The 22,393-nt window shown below is 39.1% G+C and overlaps 1 protein-coding gene across 4 annotated transcripts in view; it reads left to right on the top strand.

Moving 5' to 3' along the window:
- Positions 1-22,393, top strand: part of GLIS3 (GLIS family zinc finger 3) — a 280,584-nt gene that overhangs the window by 172,392 nt on the left and 85,799 nt on the right. For 2 of the 4 annotated variants that reach the window (XM_030567464.1, XM_030567467.1), the window contains 2 exons: positions 13,793-13,954; positions 17,328-17,438. The exons of 1 other annotated variant lie outside the window; for it this stretch is intronic. In XM_030567464.1, coding sequence (XP_030423324.1) covers positions 13,793-13,954; positions 17,328-17,438 — 273 coding nt within the window. The remainder of the gene's footprint in view (positions 1-13,792; positions 13,955-17,327; positions 17,439-22,393) is intronic. One more of the 4 variants, XM_030567465.1, reaches the window with a different exon arrangement.

The raw sequence follows: 22,393 nt of genomic DNA, 5'->3' as shown, positions 1-22,393 counted from the left end.
TTAGCACCTGCTGGGCACTGCAGTCTTCTTCAGTAAGCAATGTTCTGTTGTGATGAGGCACCACCATTATCATGGATTCTGACCTAAAAAGAAAAATATATTAAGGGACTGATTTGACATTCCCTATTTATCCTAAATTTCCATTGACTTTGTTGGAAATGTTTAATGTGCCAAAAAATGTAGAATTGGGCCCTGTTATGACAGAATCATTATAGTATGAGCTGGCAACAATATGGACCAGAGCTAAAGTTGCTTAACTCTTTGCATTATAAACCACTGTTTTCAGTTGCTTATAATTTTGCCAACTTTAACTATTCGGTCTGAAATTCTTCATGCTTGCTCTCTTCCTTGGTTTGATTTTATTTTAATGTCTCAGTGAAAACAATTCAGTCATTTTCAGGGATGAGGATAGGGAAAAGCAGGCAGCTTGGCTAATGTTAATTTTCCCCTCATCTGGTTCTTTGAAGAGATCTAGTATTTCTGTGCTCTGAATAAAGAATTTGAAAATTGTTAGGATTACAGCGTTGGTTTCTGGAAAGTGTTTTTCACTGTTTCTGCAAAAGTTCACCCTCATTTGGCTGAATTTCATATCTGTGAAAATCCTGTTTTACACATGGTCATTAGAGGTTGCTGATACTATCTTCTAAAATTCCCAGTCTCATAGGTCACCCTATCAACAGAAAAATTGTAAGAGGTGAATTGTGATTGGACAGCCAATATCTGGGAAGTGAACATCTGAGATCAAAAAGGTCTGGCACAGAGTACTAAGATTTTTCAGGACTCACTTTCACTTGTGTGAATTACCAGAAAGTGGTGGCCATTTTGAGAAGACTACTTTAACTGAGGGCAGCTTGCAGCCTCAGTCTTGCTGAGAAAAACTAGCAATGATGGCCATTTTTGAATAGGGCAATTCTTGATGTGTTTCTCTGGAGGAGAACTCATGTGCCAGCATCACTGAAAGAAGAAATTTTCACTTATAAAGAATAACAGTGGGAAATGACTATTAATCCTAAAACTTTATTTGAAAAACTGTTGCACCAGATGTACCCAGTAGAAAGAGGAGAAAGAGGAACCCAAAGAGGTGTGTGCAGGGCCTGGAGGAGTTATAGGTAGAAGGGAAAAACCTCTCAAGTGTATTTTGTTTTGGGGAACAGCACTCGTTTTAGCCCCAAATTTCCCTATGTTCCATACAAATTTGGCATCCCCTCACTTTCATCACTGAACATTGCCTACATCAGAAATAAAGAATCATGAAGCTGAGGTTACACAAAGAGGCAGGGCCGGCGCTTCCATTTAGGTGACCTAGGCAGTCGCCTAGGGCACCAGGATTTGGGAGGGCGGCATTTTGCCGACCTTGGCAGCAATTCGGCGGCGGGGGGGTCCTTCCATGCTCTGGGTCGTCGTCGGCAATTCTGCGGCAGGTCCTTCACTCGCTCCGGGACCCGCCGCCGAAGTGCCCCGAAGACCGGGAACGCGGAAAGACCCCCGCCTAGGGTGCCAAAAACCCTGGCGCCACTCCTGCAAAGAGGAAGGAATCCCACTGCATTTTAAGTTTACCACATGAATAATTTTTTGTGTCCCCCTCACTTTGGATCTTTGTCATACATTTGGATGTTGGTGGGTTGAAAGGTGTGGGGAGGTGTGCAGGGAAATGTGGAAGACTGGAGGGAGCAGGAAACTAGGGTGTACTTTCAGGCTACTTTGCACCACCATGGTGATGCCAACAGCTGTAACGCAGATTAACTGGCCAATATGCTGCAGCTGCTTTATGCCTAATGACTTGATTCACTCAGATTTAAAGGTAGCCATCCTGCAGCAAAAAAACGTCAGGGTCAGACTTCAAAGAGAAACTGCTGAGCTTCAGTTCATCTGCAAATTTGACACCATCAGCTCAGGATTAATCAAAGACTGTGAATGGCTAGCCAACTACAAAAGCAGTTTCTCCTCCCTTGGTTTTTCACACCTCAATTGCTAGAAGAGGGTCTCATCCTCCCTGATTGAACTAACCTCGTTATCTCTAGCCTGCTTCTTGCTTGCATATATAAACCTGCCCCTGGAAATTTCCACTACATGCATCCGACGAAGTGGGTATTCACCCACGAAAGCTCATGCTCCAATATGTCTGTTAATCTATAAGGTGCCACAGGACTCTTTTGCTGCTTCTACAGATCCAGACTAACATGGCTACCCCTCAGATACTTTCTCTCTCTCTCTGGCTCAATGTATATTTATTTGTACACTGGGGAACAGCTTCAACAGAAGAGACTGAGACAGACTCACCTTCAAATATCCCATAATCCAGTCATTAGGGCAGATCCCTTTTCAAATCCCTGCTCCACATCAGGCAGAAGCGGGAATTGAACTGGGGTCTCCTACATCCTGGGTGAGTGCCCAAACCATTGGGCTAAAGATTATAATGAGCTTCAGATGGGAAGGTGACGAAGAAATACAAAGAATTATTATCCATAAGGGATTCATCCCATTTTTGAACCTTCATTGGCTCTATTCGCATGCACAAGATAATAAAAGCATTCATTTCAATGTTATGGTCTTTGTGGATTATAAGAGAACCGTGGGAGAAGAGGGTGAATTACTAGCTACTTTATCAATTCCTCCTGATGGAAGAATTCCAAAGAAATTCCATTATTTGAAACTTGCAAGCTTTCCTGTTTTACTGAGATTATTCCTGTATAAGCAGGGGTGGCGCTAGACATTTCGCCACCCCAAGCATGGCATCATGCCACGGGGGGGTGCTCTGCCAGTCGCCGGTTCCGTGGCTGCGGTGGATCTCCCACAGGCGTGCCTGCGGAGGGTCCACTGGTCCCGTGGCTTCAGTGGAGCCGCGGGACCAGCGGACCCTCTGCAGGCACGCCTGCGCGAGGTCCACTGGAGCTGCGGGACCAGAGGACCCTCCGCAGGCATGCCACTGAAGGCACCCTGCCTGCCGCCCTTCCGGCGACTGGCAGAGCGCCTCCCGCGGCATGCCATCCCAAGCACGTGCTTGGCGTACTGGGGGCTGGAGCCGCCCCTGTGCATAAGGGTAAATATGAAACTTATTTTTGTCACTGAAAACAGCAAATATGCTTCTGCATATTCCAAGACAGGCAGACCTGTTCAGTAAAAAGGGGCCATTATTGCAATTACCATCCAGAGCAGAACCACAGTTTAACTTTTAGTATTTAAAGAAATGTCTTTATATGTATAGATTAAAATTATGCTCAGGTAAGGAAACATCCTTTATCTTCTCAGGTTCATGAAGGGGAAAAAAGTGCCAGTGCAACAGCAGCAAGTGGAAATAGTTATTTTAAAATGAGGAAACACAGCTAATGTCAGTATATTATTTAGTGCATTTTTCCAGCTAACCTTGAATCTCTAAGTAAAAATTAAAGTTTGATCAAGCATATTTCTTTCTCATATTGTTACCTCATTCTGTGCATATTGTGCTTTTCTATCTCAAGCATTTCAAGTTTAACATCAATGTACATAACTAAATGGCCAATTATACTGTGCCTAATGTAATTGTTTTAATAAGAACTCTTTAGCCAGACCCTTTAATTAAAATCAGTGTCAGCCTGTCAAAAAAATTGGAACCATAAAAATACATCTATTTTTTTAAGGCTAACTCTCTTAAGTACGTGAATTTCCTGGTCACAAAGCTGGTGTTTATGGACATGTTTTACTTTATTCCAGCATATTTTCTTTAAGCAAATACTATGCTCTTGAGAGATCAAAAGGAGCACTCACTGCTTTCATTTTGTTCTTGGCTCTGATCCATGATGGATTTTTTTTAATTTAAAAAAAATTATTTCCTTAAGAAAAATAAACAGTGACTCTGTGAATCATAACAAGAGTTCACTAATAGAGTAGGACCAGACTGCCGCTACCTCTGTATAGACATATGGAGAGTGGAAAGAGCCTTCCCCTGACACACACACCTTGTGCAATTGTGCAAAAGGCTGCCACAGTCTCAGTCCTTGGTATACACAGTGCCGAGTAGTTTGGGGAGTCAAAACACTGCCACCAACGTGAGAGTCCACCAACGGAGGAGCCACAGCCATGGTTCTGCTGTCCCCACCACTGACTAGCTGTTGGACATCAGGATTGATGCACCAGACTAGAGGGGAAGAAAAACACATGCTTTGTCCTACTAACCAATGTATGACTGAGGCAGACAGAGTGCCTCCGTGATCTGCCTTTGAGGAAGGAGGCAGACTTTGACTTTCAAAGCTCAAACTGAAGTTATGGATTTGATGCAGAGTTTACCGGGTGAGGTTCTTTGACCTGTGTTATGCAGGAGGTCAGACTAGATAATCATAATGGTCCCTTCTAGCTTTAAAATCTACGACAACAGAGCCCTATATTTTAATTAGCTGTAGTTTCAAACTACTTTAATAATATTTACAGGAAATCTTTTTTTTGTATTTTCAATACAGTTTGTTTTGTGTGTGCGTGTGTAATACAAAATATAGTGACTCTAGTATAAATATGGAGAACTTCACTGACTTCAGTGGAGTTACTTTAGTTTTACACCGGGGTAATGGAGATCGAAACCTAGCCCTTCATGAGGCTCACTTTGTCAAAATACTGTAATACAGAGAAGTTCCCCACCATGTCCAAGCCCCATTTCCACCTGAACTTCTGTGAAAAGCCGTCTGGATTTGAAGTCTTGAACTATCTTCTCTTTTGGATGCACTCTATTGAACCAAACCAAAACTTAACTTTGGACCCACATTCAGCTCTGAACTACACTGCCTAGTTACATCTCTAATATGTATGGCTCTTTACTGGGAAGCTATCATACCTTTAGTCCAAGATTTGGACCTTAGCGTCCAAAATATGGGGGTTAGCATGAAAACCTCCAAGCTTAGCTACCAGCTTGGACCTGGTACTTGCTGCCACCACCCAAAAAATTAGAGTGTTTTGGGGCACTCTGGTCCCCCTGGAAAACCTTCCCTGGGGACCCCAAGACCCAAATCCCTTGAGTCTCACAACAAAGGGAAATAATCCTTTCCCTTCCCCCCTCCAGGTGCTCCTGGAGAGATACACAGATACAAGCTCTGGGAATCCAAACAGAGTGACTCCCCCTCTCCGTTCCCAGTCCTGGAAACAAAAGCACTTTCCTCTTCACCCAGAGGGAATGTAAAATCAGGCTAGCAAATCCAACACACACAGATCTCCCCCTGATCTCTTCCTCCCACCAATTCCCTGGTGAGTGCAGACTCAATTTCCCTGAAGTAAAGAAAAACTCCACCAGGTCTTAAAAGAAAGCTTTATATAAAAAAGAAAGAAAAATACATACAAATGGTCTCTCTGTATTAAGGTGACAAAATACAGGGTTAATTGCTTAAAAGAATATTGAATAAACAGCCTTATTCAAAAAGAATACAAATCAAAGCACTCCAGCACTTATATTCATACAAATACCAAAGAAAAGAAACCATATAACTTACTATCTGATCTCTTTGTCCTTACACTTAGAAACAGAAGATTAGAAAGCAGAAACTACTTCTCCAAAGCTCAGAGAAAGCAGGCAGACAGAAAACAAAGACCTCAGACACAAAATTCCCTCCACCCAAAGTTGAAAAAATCCGGTTTCCTGATTGGTCCTCTGGTCAGGTGCTTCAGGTGAAAGAGACATTGACCCTTAGCTATCTGTTTATGACAGAAGCTAGAAAGCATTCAGGCTGCATGTGTTTTGTAAATCATTTTAGATGTTAGTGAGTGAATGTTATGTTCACTTCTCCTTTCCTTTCCTATATCATGTCTTTTTCTTTTCCTTTGAATCTTACTCTTCCCTTCTCTTATCCCATCTATTGTCAGGAAGAAGTGCTCCCAGTTCTGTCTGACATCTCCAGAGATTAGTGACAGCAATATTAGCTCCAATTGTGAACAGATTTAATCAAAGGGAGAAGGTTTTCGATAGGGGAAACTGTATGAATACACAGGACAACCTCTGTTATACAAGGGTTTTAGAGACAAAGGTTACATGTGAGCAATACCAAGGACAGCATGTTGGAAACTACTGGAAGAGGGAGTGAGAGGAGAGTGTCAAACAAAAAAGACTAGAGACACCCTCTAAACACAGGGAAGCAATAAACCAATTCCCAAGTTGTTCATTCTTCCTCTATTGGCTTCCAATCCATGTGTCTTTTGAATTATTACCAGATGATGTGTTCAGTAGTAGATTCTTTCCAAGAAACTTGTCATAATATTTACTTGCTCTGCAACAACAGGAATGTCTTCCAGGGCTGAAATGGCCAGGCTTATTAAAACAAATGAAAACAACAGCCATTTCCATGGTGGATGAGTCTGTGACACCTACATTTTGTGGGATAAATAACATCCACTATACAGTACTTTGCTTCAGTTGAGCATATTTTATATCCTTGGGGTTCTCCCGGAAGTTTAGTGCTTGTCTTCAAGTGTGAATATGGAGGAGGGTGCCATAATTAAGAGAGAAATATGAAGATCCCTGGAATATTTGAAATATGAAAGAAGAGATTTGCAATTGCATCTTTCATTTTTTTTATTGGAAACTTACTAAGTATAAAAGGTTGTCAGTAGAGAGAGCTCTCATGCAAAGAGAAATCTGTGGTGTGGGAACAGCCCTCTACAGGTACTGCTTTTCCATTGATGTGGATCCTTGCTCCCCTTTTTCCTGTTTTTCCTTCCAGAATTGTTAACACCACAGTGAAACTTAAAGGAACTATTATAGGTGTATTTCAGTGATAGGTTCAATCAGTACATGGCTGGAAACACCTGAGGCAATCCACAGGAGAAAGTAAGCATTTGTCAAAGAGAAACATGGAAGGAAGCACTCAGCTGTAACTCTGCCAGCAAAAGTAGTGCATTTCAAACATTCTAAACAATGTGTTGTGTTCTTCACTGAGATTTCATTGCAGATGTGCAGGTGTAAGAGCAGAATATAACTTTCTGTCCAGGGTCTAGCCATAAGAATTTTAGATTTGAAAATTAAAATCACATTAGGATATAATTTATTAACCCTGTGTCTATTCACAGACAAAATCTTTTACTTCTCAGGTGCAAAGCTCCCTAGATGGTTTGCAGCAGCAACAAATTGGGTACAACAAAATCCCTTAAAATATGATTGATTTATTCCATTGATAGTGTTACATCATTTATTGTCTCTGACTCAGAGAAAGCATTGTTTTCTGTGTAAATCTGTGTTAAATATATCTATTATTACAGTGTATGAGTTCATGAAAAGATAGAAATATACCAATTATGGTTTACTCCATGCTTTCCTGTAGTCTGTAACTTTTTTCTCTTTGTATATATGCTCACATATTCAGGGTCTCCAAATTCTTCTGAAATGTTCAGCTTATTTCTGCAGCAGAGATAACAGCATTTATCAGCCATTTCAAAGGCTGATCCAAAACCCCTTGATGTCAACGGAAAATGCCCATTGACTTTAATAAGCTCTGGATCAGGATCTTAGTGAATTGTTTGGCAAACACCAACTGTAGTCATCTGCAGTAAGTGTACACATAGCCCACTGTTGTTTAGTGGAATTGATGAATTCCAGGAGCCATGGCTTTTTATGATTTCAGAGAGCCTAACTTGAAAGGGAGGAAATCTCCCAACCTATGCACTGTTTGAAAATATAGTTGTATACAAGCACTATGCATACAAAAAACCAAACAAGTACCATGTCATAAAAGGTGCTTGCACTCTGATAGAAATATTTCCTTGACAATGAAATGTAGCCTTGGGTGTTATATTTTCCCCTTTTATGTACTCTAAAGGTTAAAATCATACCACACATTTTACATAAAATGAACCCAGCCTTTCAAACCTCAGCTGTGGCATGCAGTGTCCTTGTTGGTGAGCACCTGATGTCAGCGTTTTGAGTGATGTCTGACACTAATTATGTGTCACTCACAGGATTGCCAGGCAAGAGAGTCAGGGGGAATAAAAAGCTATTTAAAAGGTTTTGATATGAGGTCTTACTCTCAATTTTTTAAAAGCCCTCATGCCTTTTATAGAGCAGCACTCTGCTAATGCTATGGGGGAAGGGAAATGCTTTTTAAAAGGCTTTTAATTAATGTTTAAAATGCATCACCATTGTTTGAAAGCAATTTAAGGAGCAGTTTCTACATCTGTTCCCTCCATACTCTAAAAAAGGGGGAGGAGGGGAAATCTTTCATTCCTTTCGTGCCACTCACTTCAGTAGTTGCACAGAAGAGCATAATTGGGCAGTGTATCGTATTACCTAAAATATTAATGGCAGATTGATATAAAAGGCTGTTGGACTCATTAATTACTCCTTTATCTGCCACAAAGGAAGCTTTTAAAAAAAATGTGACCATGGGACAATTCCAAGGCAATCTCAGAGCCTCATGTGTATGGTACTATGGGTTTATAAATACATATATGTATATCCCCTTTTTATATGCCTCTATATTATATGTACCCATATCTTCCTCTGTGTGTGTGAATTATAGCAGTGCCTATATGGACGCCCCCCGACTTACGCAGTCGTTCTGTTCTGGAAAGCCTTGCATAACTCAAATTTTGCATAATTTGGAAACGTATATTGATATGTTACGCAAAAATCCTATTTCTGGCTTATGGAACTTTTTCCGTAAGAGCGAATTTTTGTAAGTGGGGTCCTGCATAACCCAAAGAGCATCTGTATTAATCTTAAGCCTTTCTCAGATGTTTATAACTTGGCCAAAAATCTACACTGGAAACATCTACAAAAGACTTCCATGTCTTTGGTGAGTCTAAGAACAAATTATTGCCTAGTATGCAAGTCTCCTGCCCTTTTCAAAGCAAGCTAAACAAGAACCAAGCAAAAATAGATTCCAGGGGACATCTTGCTTTTGCCTGTATCCTCAGGCCAACTTCAAGCCAGCACAAGATATAAAGACAGTGCGTGTTCCTTTGGTGGATGATCTCCTCTTGTCCACTGGCAGTAAAGTATTTCCACACTTATCCTGCTGGACCTCACTGCTGCAGCCTTTGGTGCATGTTATCACCAGATAATCTTGCTCTGCCTTCAAAGGCTGATGAGATTAAAGGAAAGTGTCTCAGATTCTTCCTCTCAGACCAAACACATTCGATGAGCCTCTGTTCTTCCATGTCCAAAGCCAAGTCTCACAAGACTCACTCCTCTCCCTCATATCATTCAACATCTATATGAAGCCAGACTAATCAAGCTATTTTTTCTATAATCTGGAATGGGAAAAAGAGAAAAGCTGTTGTTTTCACTGATGTTTTCTATTTCTATTTACGTTTCTTAGGCAGGATGTAAAACATTTTTAAATCAGCAGGACTGGATAACTTGCACACACGAATCTTAAAAGAAGGAGTTGGCTCCTATGGAAAGTAGTATTTGATCATATAAGTTAACGACCATTGAGCTGATTCCTAAATACACAGAGGACTTTATGCACTTTTGTGGCAGGGTAAAGGAGTACCAAAGGGGGCATAAATTACACTTACACTCACTTTGAGCCCCCTTTACACTGTTGGATTAGTGTAAATGGGTCTGAGTGTAACTGAGAATCAAGCCCAACGTTATAATGCATATGCACAGGGGAAAGAGTTAAGGTTACATAGGGACCTGATTTCTGAGTGCTTCCCTTTGTAAATTTAATGTTTTTTTAAACTTTGTTTTTCTGTATGCATACACACATACGGGTAAATAAAGGGGATGGGGCCTCTGTATGTGGGTATGTAAATTTCTTATGAAATCAGTGTAGATGTCATAAAGAACCACAATCCATTTAATGTTTTACTAATATGCTCTACCCGTGTTTATAAACTTCTAATTTTGATAACTAATATACGTCTGTGTAAAGAGAAACAGAACAATTGCATATATAAATAAATGGACAGTCCAATGAATTTGTTTTAAAGAAAACTCTAGGTCAACATTAAGAAGCACGCTGAGCCAGGAAATTGTCTTTATGAGCCGGTTAATGGTTTCAATTTGCATGGAACAGTAAAAAGAAAAATACAGTAACTATGATTCTTTTATTGCAGATTAGGAAAACATTACAAAGGGCTTTTTTATTAATTCCACAAAACTCTAATACTTCCAGAAAATCTGGCTGAATCAGGATTATGTTTAGGAGTGTTATTCAGTTTTAGAATGTCAAATGCATAGCACCTACTAAACTGATTAATTGCGGCAAAGGTGTTACATCCTCTTCCACAACCATACTTAATAACTTGGAAACTATGAAGATTTCCATTTGAAAATACAACTACAGTCTACTTGACTTTTTGTTCCTTCAGCTAATCATGGCTTCTGTGGAATAATTTAACAGAAATCCTATTAGCAAAGAATAGTTCATATTATATATAGTTCAAAAAGAATATCCTTCTCAAAGCTTTTTGTCTTTTAAAGCATGAGAGATTCCCTAAATTTCAGATTTTTTTTTCAGCATTAACATTTATACTGTATTGTCTGAAAAAGGACTTTTCAACGTTTCAGGCTCAATTACCTAGTAAAAGATAAAGAAGAATTCACAGTATCTAGAGTGGTGAATGTCAGATGCATGAATTAAGGTACTATGAAGGAAAAAAGCTGCAATATATTTTCATTATTTTCAAGTTCTACTCAACAATGCAGAGTTCTTAAAAATGTTAATGTCTATATCTTTTAGGGTGAAACTCACTTTACTTCTCAACTAACCACATAATCTGATATAAACTCTGTGTTAATTCCCCAATCCTATAGACACTTGCGCACATGCTTAATTTTACTTAATTATCTGCAGGATCGAGGACTATAATTAACACGGGGCTGATGCAGTATAGAGGGTCTTCTTTGGAATCTCTGTAGTGGGGTGAATTTCACCCTATAAGATTGACAGATACTTGAGAAAATGGAGTTTATGCTAGAGCTATATACAGTTTAATCCATGTCATTTGAATGGAAATTTGTTCTGTTCTAAACTTTCCTCTTGGAACTATTAGTGACTTGCCAAAAAAATATAATTTCTACTGTCTGTGATTTTCGCTAATGCTACCACCTGCCTGTTCTTGAGTGATTTTTTTCCCCAAAATACTGGCTATTTTTTCATACCAATCCTGTCATCCTTATGTTTTCCTTTTTCATCTGTTTTTCTCACAAAATTTTGTTACAGTGGTTGGAATAAATATAAGGGAAATTCCATGGTACATGATAGACTCATGAGAAATCAGGCAATCTTAAAATGTATCAGAGTGATGAAGTACTCTAGAGGAACACTATGTTTTATGTTTGTGATTTCTGTTTTGACTCTTCCCTCAAGATTTCATTGACAAAGAACAATCAATATTTTTCCTTCCCTCCCCTGCCTCTACAAGCACAGTTGAATTTCTGGATGATGGTTTGTGACTGGAGAGCTTCAAAAGCTTTGGAGGTTCAGTTTAGATAAAAACCCCAAGATCTAGATAACCTGCTGCTCCCTCCCTCCAAATGTTCAGAACTATTGGGTTGTCAGAGTTGGGTTAGAAGTGTTGCAAAAACTTCTTTTTCTGAGACTTCAAATACATCCCACTTTGTGTTTGAACTTGGGCACAAATACCATTGAATAAAGCCTCCCATTCAGTATTTCATCACTAGCATCTCTGATTCTGTAAATCAAGGAAGCAAAGGCATGAGTGAAAATGAAAACTGCATGGTTTGGAAAGATTTCTGAATTTCTCTGAATCTGAAAAAAAATTATACTGTGTTTGAGTTTAAGGTGAAGGTTTGGGTTGGCTCACTCATCCCTAATGAGTATGCCTCTTCTTATATGTAGCATTTAAAAATCAGAGTTGTATATCTTGTCCCATCTTCTAAATTTGCCTGGGCAATGTGTAGTCCATTTTTTCTTTCCTATGGTTTAAAAAAAATAATTGTGAAGCAAGGCCCAGAGATTCACCTCATTCTCCATCCTTTCCGTATGCTTCTTCATTCTGTGCAATTTTATCTGATCCTTTACTCATTATTCCAAGAATTAAAAGTTGAGATCCTTAGTTTTCTCACTTTAGTTCTAATTAATTACAAACCAATGCAAATTATGATCAGTCATTTTGATGTTTCATCTATCTCTACTTTTGCAAGCATTCATACAGTAAATAAAAAGAACAAATGTTATTTATGGAACTCCAGAGTAAGTTAAAAGTTGCCCCTATTCTAGTTATTGCTCATAGACTAGGTGAAATAAATTAGTAAGAGGAACTCTAGAAATAGTTCATTATATCTGCAGTATTATACATGCTTGACATTTATGCTAGTGCATTTTTATCGTTGCAAACGTACAAGAACAGCAAACTAGCATGTAATTTGGGAGACAGCTTCTAATACGGTGCAATGAAACACACAGCAGCTATGATTAATTGCATTAATTGCTCTTGACTGATGGAGTCTAATTGAAATGAAATACATATATAAAAAATGCCTGATGTCACAGAAATCCTTGTTTTTAGTTTCCCTAACATTAGAGATGCTTTGGAAGCCTGATCAGGAAAGAACTGGTGTTAGCACTCGGGAGATGCACTTCTGTTTTGAGTAGATTAAGTAGCTCATTAGGGAAAGGAACAGTATTCTATTCTTTGTTACCCATATAAATTAAATCCTGTTTTGATGGAGTCTAATGATGAACTCTTTATTTTTAGTACCTTATACAAAAACCTGTAATAGAAAGGTAAAATAATATTTGCATGCTGATTATAGCTTAGATTTTGTTTTTTTAATACAAAAACACTAGCAAGGCAGTGGAGGTTAGGGTTTCCCAGGGTGTGGGTTATATGAGTTTTTTTGTTTTGGAGAGGTTTTTTTGGTTATTCAGTTCTGTTGATATGCAAGCTGGAACAAAACTGTGAGGAAAGATGGTCCAGTGGTCAGGGTGCTAACCTAGAAGGAGGGCAACTGGGGTTCACTCCCTGCTGTGCTTCCTTTGTGACCCTGAGCAAATCTTTGGTCTGACCCAGTACGGGCATTCTTATGTTATTCACTTACACTATCTGTGCCTCAGTTCCCCAGCTGCAAAATGGGAATAATTGTGGTTTCTGACTTCACAGTGTGATGTGAAAATAGATACATTAAAAGATTGTGAATTGCTCAGATACAGTAGTCACAGGGGTAATATAAGTACCTAAGGGCTTGTCGGCATAGCAGTGGGTGCTAGAAGGGTGTGATTTCTAAAGCACATCAATATGTTGTGTACTAACTGGCGTACTAACAGACAGTACTATGTTAATGAGCACTAGGAAACTTTTAGTTCACATCAGCGGGGTATTCACAGTCCAGTTAGTGCACAACATGCTGGTGTACATTAGAAATTACACCTCTTCAGTCACACTGCCATGCCATGTAGACAAGTTATAAGAGAGAAATTCCACCTCCATTTCCCAGAGCTATGTTGTCTCAATAGAGGTAAAGACTCATCTTAGTCACTAATGTAAGCAGAAATGAAATGGCCAGAGCTGTAAAGTATAGACATGAACTCTCTCAAAATTTGAGGGTGTTCAGCTCGGAAGTTTAGTTCAGACCCATCTCTACGAGAAAGAACAAAACAGTGGGACAGGATTTTCAGAAGTGCTTAGGGTTGGCCTTACTCTGTTCCCACTGAAGTCTATGGAAAAAATTCCATTGACTTCAGTGGAAGAAGGTAGGTCGGTGCTGAGTGCTTTGGGAAATCCCTCTCAGTATATTTTGAGACAAATGCTTAATTTAGTGACTGAATATTTTTAAATTACAAAGTAAAAATTACACTTGGATTTTAAAAGATGAAGGCATTCAAATGTGGGTTTCTTTTTTTAAAAAAAAAAACAACTTGTCTTTATACAGTTTGAGGGCTGCAAGAAGGCCTTTTCCAGACTAGAAAATCTCAAGATTCATTTACGAAGCCACACAGGAGAAAAGCCCTACCTTTGTCAGCATCCAGGCTGTCAGAAAGCATTCAGTAACTCCAGCGATCGAGCCAAGCATCAGAGGACACACTTGGACACTGTAAGAAATAAAAGAACTCAAATTTGATTTCTTGTTAACCTGTTAAATCCTTTTTCTCTTAGCTGATTGCATCAAATACTGTATATAATTGGAGATGGGAGGATAGGAAGAGACGTCAGTTAATAAAATTTGAGCTGTGGCAGAGATGACATAGTCCAGGGGTGGCCAAACTGTGGCTTGTGAGCAACATGCAGCCCTTTTACCATTAAAGTGCAGCTTGCAACCCCCCACACCCTCTCTCCATTCTCTGCCTACCACACTGGGTGGGGGGAGGCAGGGAGGAGCTTCTGCCCAGTGGGAAGGAGAGTCTTGGGGCTTCAGCCCTGTGGGGCACGTCTGCTGGTGCTTGGCAGGAGTGGGGCTGAAGTCCCAAGCCCTGACCCCTCGCAGGTGTGCTCTGAGTCTCAAACTTCTGAAGATTATCATATGTGGCTCAGAGGGTCAGTAAATTTGGCCATCCCTGACATAGTCTCAGTCAGGAGAGTTACCAAGTTGTGTTTAGTTTTCCCCATTTCTTTTGCTTGTAATAACACTGGGACTGACTGACAGAAACACAGTCTGGTGCTGGCCTATATGTAGGGTCAGCTCCAGGTTTTCTGCCTCCTCAAGCAGCAGGGGAGGAAAAAAATGACGATCAGCAGCACTTCGGTGGCAGCTCGATCGCGCAGCTCCATTCTTCTCTGGCAGTTCAGCAGCGGGTCCTTCACTCCCTCTCTTCCTTTTCGGCGGCACTTCGATGGCAATTCAAAGAGGAAGAGAGGGACTGACGGACCCGCCACCAAATTCCCACCAAAGACCTGGACGTGCTGTCTCAATAGCGGATGGAGTGCCACCCTTTTGTATTGACTGCTCCCTTAGCTGGTGCCTCAAGTCGGCCCTGCTTATATTTCTATGGAGGTTCTGGTTACTGACTGAGGTATATAAAGGTAAGTAGTGGAGATGGGCCAAGGTTACAAAATTCAGATTTGGATCCAGATTTTGAATACCACAAAATTCTGGAGTGTTTGGAAACAGGATAATGGACCACTGTGGAATTTGGATCCAGGTTTGATTCTGAAGTTTGGAGATTTCCAGGTATGAAGTTTTGAATCAGGGCTATCTCCAGTCTGTACAATTTGAAGTTGGAATTAAGGCATAAATGCCTGGGCCATAACAAAATGATCTGATGATGAACGTATTAGCCTTTGCCTACAGAGATACCACAGTGCATAAGAAAACCCATTCAAATAGGAGCAAGATTCTGGAAAATCAAAATGTATCTTCCACAAGAATATATCCCAAAATACAGAATACATTAAGGGCAAAGACCTGTCTGTTTTAGTCACACTACTTCATTAACTTCAGCAGGACTGTTCACTTCGGCAAGGCGAGCCTTATTTGGGCTCTTAACTCTTATTACTAGTAGATTAGTGATCAATGCAAATGTGGCATGCTACTTTTTAAAAAATGGTATGTTAAAAACAGTTGACTTAGGGCCTGATTCAAAGCCTAGTATAGTCAACAGGAATCTTTTCATTGGCTCCACTGGGTTTTGAAACTGGCCCTTAATGGTTACTATCAAGTTCTGTTCTATTTTAAGACACATAGGTATTCATTATGTTGTATTGCAGGTTCCGTAGATAAGAAGTTATTCCATGTCACAACATATAATGAACGTACAATGAAAGGCTGCTGAGAACTTTACAAGAAAGCAGAACATTCAGCTAGATTCAGTTTTACAAAACCACAAAACAAAAAAGTTTCTCATTTAGTGAACGGACAGTTTTAGGCCTTCCTGCATCAGTTCAATAGTCGCAGGAGGGAGAATGGCTGGAGAGATCCGTTTTAAAGTAGCTTTTACTCTGAAATGCTTTCTGTGGGAGGGAACCATTCTTCTCAGCAGAAATGGATTTTTTTTCACTGCAAAGAGTCTGTAATTTCCCAAAGCCAGTTAAAATGCTTCTTAGAAAAAATATCTAAAACATAGTGCTTTAAGATAATAAACAGAATAAATGTGTCACCTTAAAGTGATAAATATGCATATATAAGCCAGATAGTAGTTAGAAGGAGCTAAGCTGCAGTTGCACAACCTGCCCATGGTTGAGGGAGTAAATTTCCCCCCTCTTCCACAATCCTCAAGACTCCAGTAATCACAAACATCAATAATAACATATAGTTATCACTAGACAAAAGTTTTACTAAGGCAAAATTAAGATTGAGGGTACACATCAAGAAGTTAAGGGCAAAACTCTATTAGCAAAAAATAAAATAAAATAAAATGTTATGCAACCAAAATATTGTTTGTGAATTATGGGGTTTTAGCCAAGATTTATTTAATAAACAATATTTGTTTTACAGCAAAATAAAATTTAGTTTTAAGCAGAAGCAGACATAGTTTATAAAGGGCATACCATCAGGAAACAGAAATAATAGTATGTGACTTAGCTGACCAGTCGCACAACTTAAATAGCAAATTTCAAATAATGAATAGTGAACAGAATGTTCAATACAGACAGTTCCCAATTTCATAAAAAATGTGATCTGTTTGCATATATTCTGTGAACAAAGTAAAGAGTTAAATATATCAAGTAATTGTTTGCAATAATAGTTGCACCAATTCTAATATTTACATATTAGAGACATTCCATATTGTAGTGCAACTACAATTCTGGAAATACCTCAAGGGGTGTCAGAGAACAGGCAAGTTAGAGCAAGTAGATGTGACTTTTAGTGAATCTAAAAACAATTTACATGGACATTCCAGGATTGTATATGTTGGCAATATTGTATATTTGTGATTGGCAATTAAGAGATGAAAAAAATTGTCCTGTCCTTTACATAAAAGTACATATTCTTTGCATATTCCTTTTTATTGCCTTCAGTGTTTTAGAACTATAGTGTTTAAAGGTTGCTTTGTTGTTGTTTCCTCTCTTTGTCATGTAGTAGACTAACTTTTTCTCTTATTCTCTGTCTTTCTGAAGCAGGTTTCCTCTATAACTCTTAAGCAGTCTGTCCAGGACTTTACTGCAGTTTCTTTACCTGACTTACTAAAGAATGTAATTTCTGACTAAGTCAAAGATTGCTGTGAGGGTGACATAATTGTAAGTACTACTGGAGATACTCATTCATAATGATAAAAAGAATGATGAGGTAAAAGGAAATATGGCATGGTAAAATTTAAAATAGGCATTTAAAGATTCATTTACTTTCTCTTGCTTGCAAACCTTCCTTTCTTTTCTCATATACCATGCCATTAAACTACTGGGCATTCTACCTGTGGTACTGCTCTGTGTAACCAATCAATAGCAAGACTTCAAATGGATTTTCCCCAGTTAAAATAATCTGTGGTTTAACCAATTTTTCTGTGTGCTTTTTTGGTTTGTTTTTGTTTTAGAAACCTTATGCATGTCAGATTCCAGGATGTACTAAGCGATACACAGACCCAAGTTCCCTGAGAAAGCATGTAAAGGCACATTCTTCCAAAGACCAACAGGCCAGGAAAAAGGTAACTTTCCCAGAGGATTGTTCTGCATAGGAATTATATAGTGAAGGTAATGTTGTACACTAGAAGTATTGAGACATCTTAAGTACCAGCACTTGTGAAACTGTAAAGCCCTGGTCTGGGACTGCTTGATTAATGAAACCGTCCATGAATAAGTGGTAAATCCAGTGTGTGCACAGATGATACTTTCGGTTTTGACTCAATAAAGCTGATTGTTTTACTAAAAGTCCAGCAGAGATTATCATCTGTTGGTGTAATGATTAATCATAACGAATATATGTAACTCAGTATATGGAAAAATAATTTTGAGAAGGGAGATTTATTTGTAAAATTCTTTCACCACATAAGTATATTGTGATGCAACCTCCAGTTTACGCTGCCAATCTGAGATAAATAGATGTATGTTGAGGATTGATGGATGGTAGGTCAAACTGACCTGTATAGAAACATTAATTATATTTTCATACATCCCAGCCGTTTTTAAACATCAAGGTATTCCACAATGCTGAGTCTCAGGTTTCTCAGTCCCATGGGAAAAAAAGTTAGCCGAGAACATGATCTGATTTTTTCCCCACATCTCAAGCCCATTTTTACTATAAACCATATTATACTGTTTTAGACCAATGAGGATAAGTGCAATGCTTTCATTTAAAAAACTGATGAGGATGAAGATGGCCTTGTCTGCACTACCGGGGTAAGTTACGCTACTCCAGCTACATGAATAACATAGCTGGAGTCAACATAGCTTTGGTTGATTTACTGCAGTGTCTACACTGCACTGTGTCGACAGGAGACTCTCTCTCGTCAACTTACCTTACTCCTCTTGTTCCAGTGGAGTACTGGAGTCAACTAGAGAGTGCTCTGTGGTCGATTTAGAGGGTCTTTACTAGACCCTGTAAATCTACCCCCGCTGCATCAATTGCAGCAGCATTGATCCCCCGTAAGTGTAGACATGGTCTTAGAATAATATAGAGAGGGTTAAAACCCTAGAGTCATAACCCCTACAGAAAGGGCTATATTTAACGTGGATGACAGCATGATTGCCCTTGATTTGAATGGTAACAACTTTTGTTTAGCCAGTGTCTGAAACACTAAAGCATAGTCTTACAAAGTGCAAAATGTAGGGCTAGATTGTGATTTAACTGTTTGCCCTGAGCATGTATCTGTGCTGCTCCCAGAGACCAGGGAATGAATTTTAATTGTTGGGAATTATAATTTACTTCCTAATTCCCCCTTGTGTCAGTGGAAAAGTAATCTCCTAGTGGTCATTACTGTGCTGGCTGGCACCTTGACCCACCCCTATCTGCCCTCTCCTTGCCGATGCGTGGAGGAGGGCTGGTGGTGGTCCTGTGCAAACTGGTCTCCTGGCTGCACTGTGAACCATAGGGCACATAGCCCATGGAGAGGAGCAAAGGGGTGTTATATGCCCCCCACTTACTGCCTTGTGTCAGCATGTGAGGCAAACAGTGGTCATGCCTGAATGTTCTGTCATATTTACCTATGACACATTAAATAAAACTTGGATAATGTATCTGAACAGAGGGTATTAAACTCTTAGATAACATTACATAATTGAATGTAAAATAATATGGTATGCTCTGTACATAATTGTATCAAATTGCAGGAGTATGAGGGGTACTATTCTTAGGATGACATTTCCCGTATGTTTTTGTTCATTTTCCATTCTTCTGTTAGAACAGTTTAAAGCTGGCCCTTTTAACTCCGCACGTGGTCATTTTTTTTAGAATTACACTGAAAGTTGTTTAGTTTTTCATCCAGTCCATTTGATAAGGATTTATTTATCTGAGATGGGTTAATATGTGGAAGTGGAAATAAGTCAACTCAGCAAAAAAACAAAGAAAGAAATGGGGCATCAATCAAGCCAAATGTTTAAAAACATGCACTGAGGTTGCAGTGTATAATATTTACAAGGTACAGCATAGTTACTGGACCTTTGAGAACTTATAATTGCTAACTCGCATCATGCTTTGGTATTTGAAATATTTCCTGACAGTAATAATAATAATAATAAAAAGTAAGAAACAATAAACCTTTTAAGGCAGAATTAAGATTATTTATGACTTTAATTAAAAATGAAAATTGGCTTAATGTCAAAAAAGCCTTCACAAAAAATGTGAATTCATCAAAAATAACCATAAAAATTCCAAGGTGATAAAGGCACAGTGGAGTAATAGTTCCAGCCCTAGGGAACTATTCTGTTGAAAAGAATGAAACCCTTTGCTGTCACACCCTGTTAGTCATAGATTCATTTAATATATCTTGCCTGACTGCCTCTAATCCTCATTTTAACCTCCCCCTACACACTAAATGACATTATTTTGGTGTCTTAAGTTGCTAGCTATCCAAGATTGTACACTGAAATATGTTCTTGATGTTACACAGATTTTAAATAGCAGGGAAAATGTATTTGTGGCAATGAAGATGCCCTGGAATAAACTACTGTACCCCCCATGTCAGTCTGAGGCTACACTGATTCTTCCACACAACTTTTCATAATCCATCCTCAACGCTCCTTGCCCCTCCCTTTGCTGTATAACGTAGACCAGAGAGAAGTTGCAGTGAGAATCAAAATAGATTATCTATCTATCATGTAATAACTTTTTGCTGATGTGATTTTGTGCTCTATTGTGCAAGGCAAAGTGCCTGATTCTGCAGTTCTTTTTCAGGCAGAACCCCTATTGATGTAAATTTAAGTCTTTCCTATTAAGGAAATGAATTCCTGACCCACTGAAGTCCAAAACTATGTACAATGTATGCAGTTCAACAAATCTGAGCAAGAGTTTGTATTCTATTTTTAAATACAATATTGAAAATAAAACCCAAAAGTTTAGCTACATCTAGTTTTTCACCTTGTGAAATTTCTAAGAAATTCCCCACATGACATCAGAAAGGGGATGGGGGGAAGCGGGGAATCAGAACAGAGAGTGAATGCAAAGCCAGAAATATCAAATATCTGATCAAAGAAGTCTAAAATGCAATTCAGATCATTTTCTATTTAAAAGGTCTTTAATGACTTTCAGTCATGCATGGAAAACTGTATACAACAACAACACAAAATATTTTCTTTCTACATATTTTAATTGGAGATAAAAACAACACATAAAAGTATCTTTAAACAAAATTAAAAATGCAGCCTTCATGTTTGAAGTCCATCTCCCTAAAAACAGTTGGTGCAACTCTTCCTAAGCATGGTCTATGGAAATCAGCAGTATGGAAGTACAGATAGTGCTTAGATTGGGAGAAGGTTGAATACTGGTTTATAATGCCTCTGACGTATTATCAACTGTAAGACATCCCCACTCCCGTGTTATCCCCTCCTTTAAACACTTCCTTTTATGCCAGGGAAATGCAATAATTCAGTGTAGTAAATCTGAAAGACAACAAATTTTAAAACACTTTTTTACACAATGTGCAATTACCTTATGGAACTTATTACCACAAGATACCATAGAGGCCAAGAGCTTAGCAGGTTTCAAAAAAGTACCAGATATTTATGTGAATGATGAGTGTATCCGCAGTACATTCATTAAAATTTTTAAAAATCCCCAGATTTATAAGAGATATAAATCCTCAATCTTCAGGACAGAAATCAATGTCATAGTAATGAGATTAGAAAGAACCTTGGTTATTCCATAACTGGTCCCTTGGGGTTTCTCGCACATTCCTCTGAAGTATCTGGTCCGACCTACTGTTGCAGACAGCATAGGACAGGATTGATCTTTGGCCTGATCTAATTCAGCAATATGAATAGTTCTAAATGGATTAGCAAAAATTAATTTAATTCTAAATGAATGAACAAAAAAGTAATTTTACAATCTGTGTTTTCTTGCCTTTTCCTCCCCCCATTCCATTTTTACTTCTTTTCTCCTGTTCTCGCTTTCCGTGTCCCTTCTCATTCTATCTCCCACTTTCACTCGGTGTGATTTTTTTTAAAGTTATGCAACCAAAACTCATATAAACTGTAATGGGAGGTTGGGGTGCATATGCTAAGATAAAATTGGTCCCAGTATCATTCTATCTTTGTTTCTGTCTCTTCAATAGACTCTGCTTTTCTCTTTTCTTTTCTCTCCTCCCTTACCCTTATCCTTGCTCTGTCCCCATACACATTCTGTATCTGAACTATTTCTTCAGAAATATATATGCTAAAGCAACTAAATGTTTCACATTTAATGTTTTCACTAATCATTTAATCATTTTGTAGTATGGATAACATATTGATACAGAGTCACATGGATCATTTTGTCTCCCATTCATGATTATACAACAATCCTGTGGCATCTTGACTTCAGTGCACCTACACAAATGGTGAGAATCTGGCCTTTTAAAGGTGAAAGCTCCAAAAATGACATAAAATCTGCTTTCTGTACATAAATATGTCCCAGCTTCAATATCCAATACTTCGGGCCATTCCAAGTGTTATGCTTTCTGTTGAGAAGTTGGGAATCCCTGTATCCCAAAGGAATGAAGCTCCAGTTTCTAGCCCTGCAGTGTGATGAAGTAACAGATTTTTATGTAAAGAAAGGCTGTCATTGGCCTAGGACTGAATATTGCTCAGTCTTGATCTCAGGACTGTGTGATCTTTACAGAGAAAATTCTGTATTTGGGAGTAGAAGTAGAGTTGCCAGGTGTCTGGTTTTTGACTGGAACGCCTGGTTGAAAAGGGACCCTGGTGGCTCCAGTCAGCACCATTAAAAGTCCGGTCAGCAGCGTAGTGGGGCTAAAGCAGGCTCCCTGCTTGCCATGGCTCCATGAGGCTCCCAGAGCAGTGACATGTCCCCTCTCCAGCTCCTGTGCATAGGGGCAGCCGGGGGCTCCGCACACTGCCCCTACCCCAAGCGCTGGCTCTTCAGCTCCCATTGGCCAGAAACTATGGCCAATGGAAGCTGCAGGGGCAGTGCCTGTGGATGGGACAGCGCACTGCAGAGCCAAATGGCCGC

Source organism: Gopherus evgoodei, chromosome 6, assembly GCF_007399415.2.
Source record: "Gopherus evgoodei ecotype Sinaloan lineage chromosome 6, rGopEvg1_v1.p, whole genome shotgun sequence".
Lineage (NCBI taxonomy): Eukaryota > Metazoa > Chordata > Testudines > Testudinidae > Gopherus > Gopherus evgoodei.
This window is presented reverse-complemented; position numbering and strand designations above follow the sequence as displayed.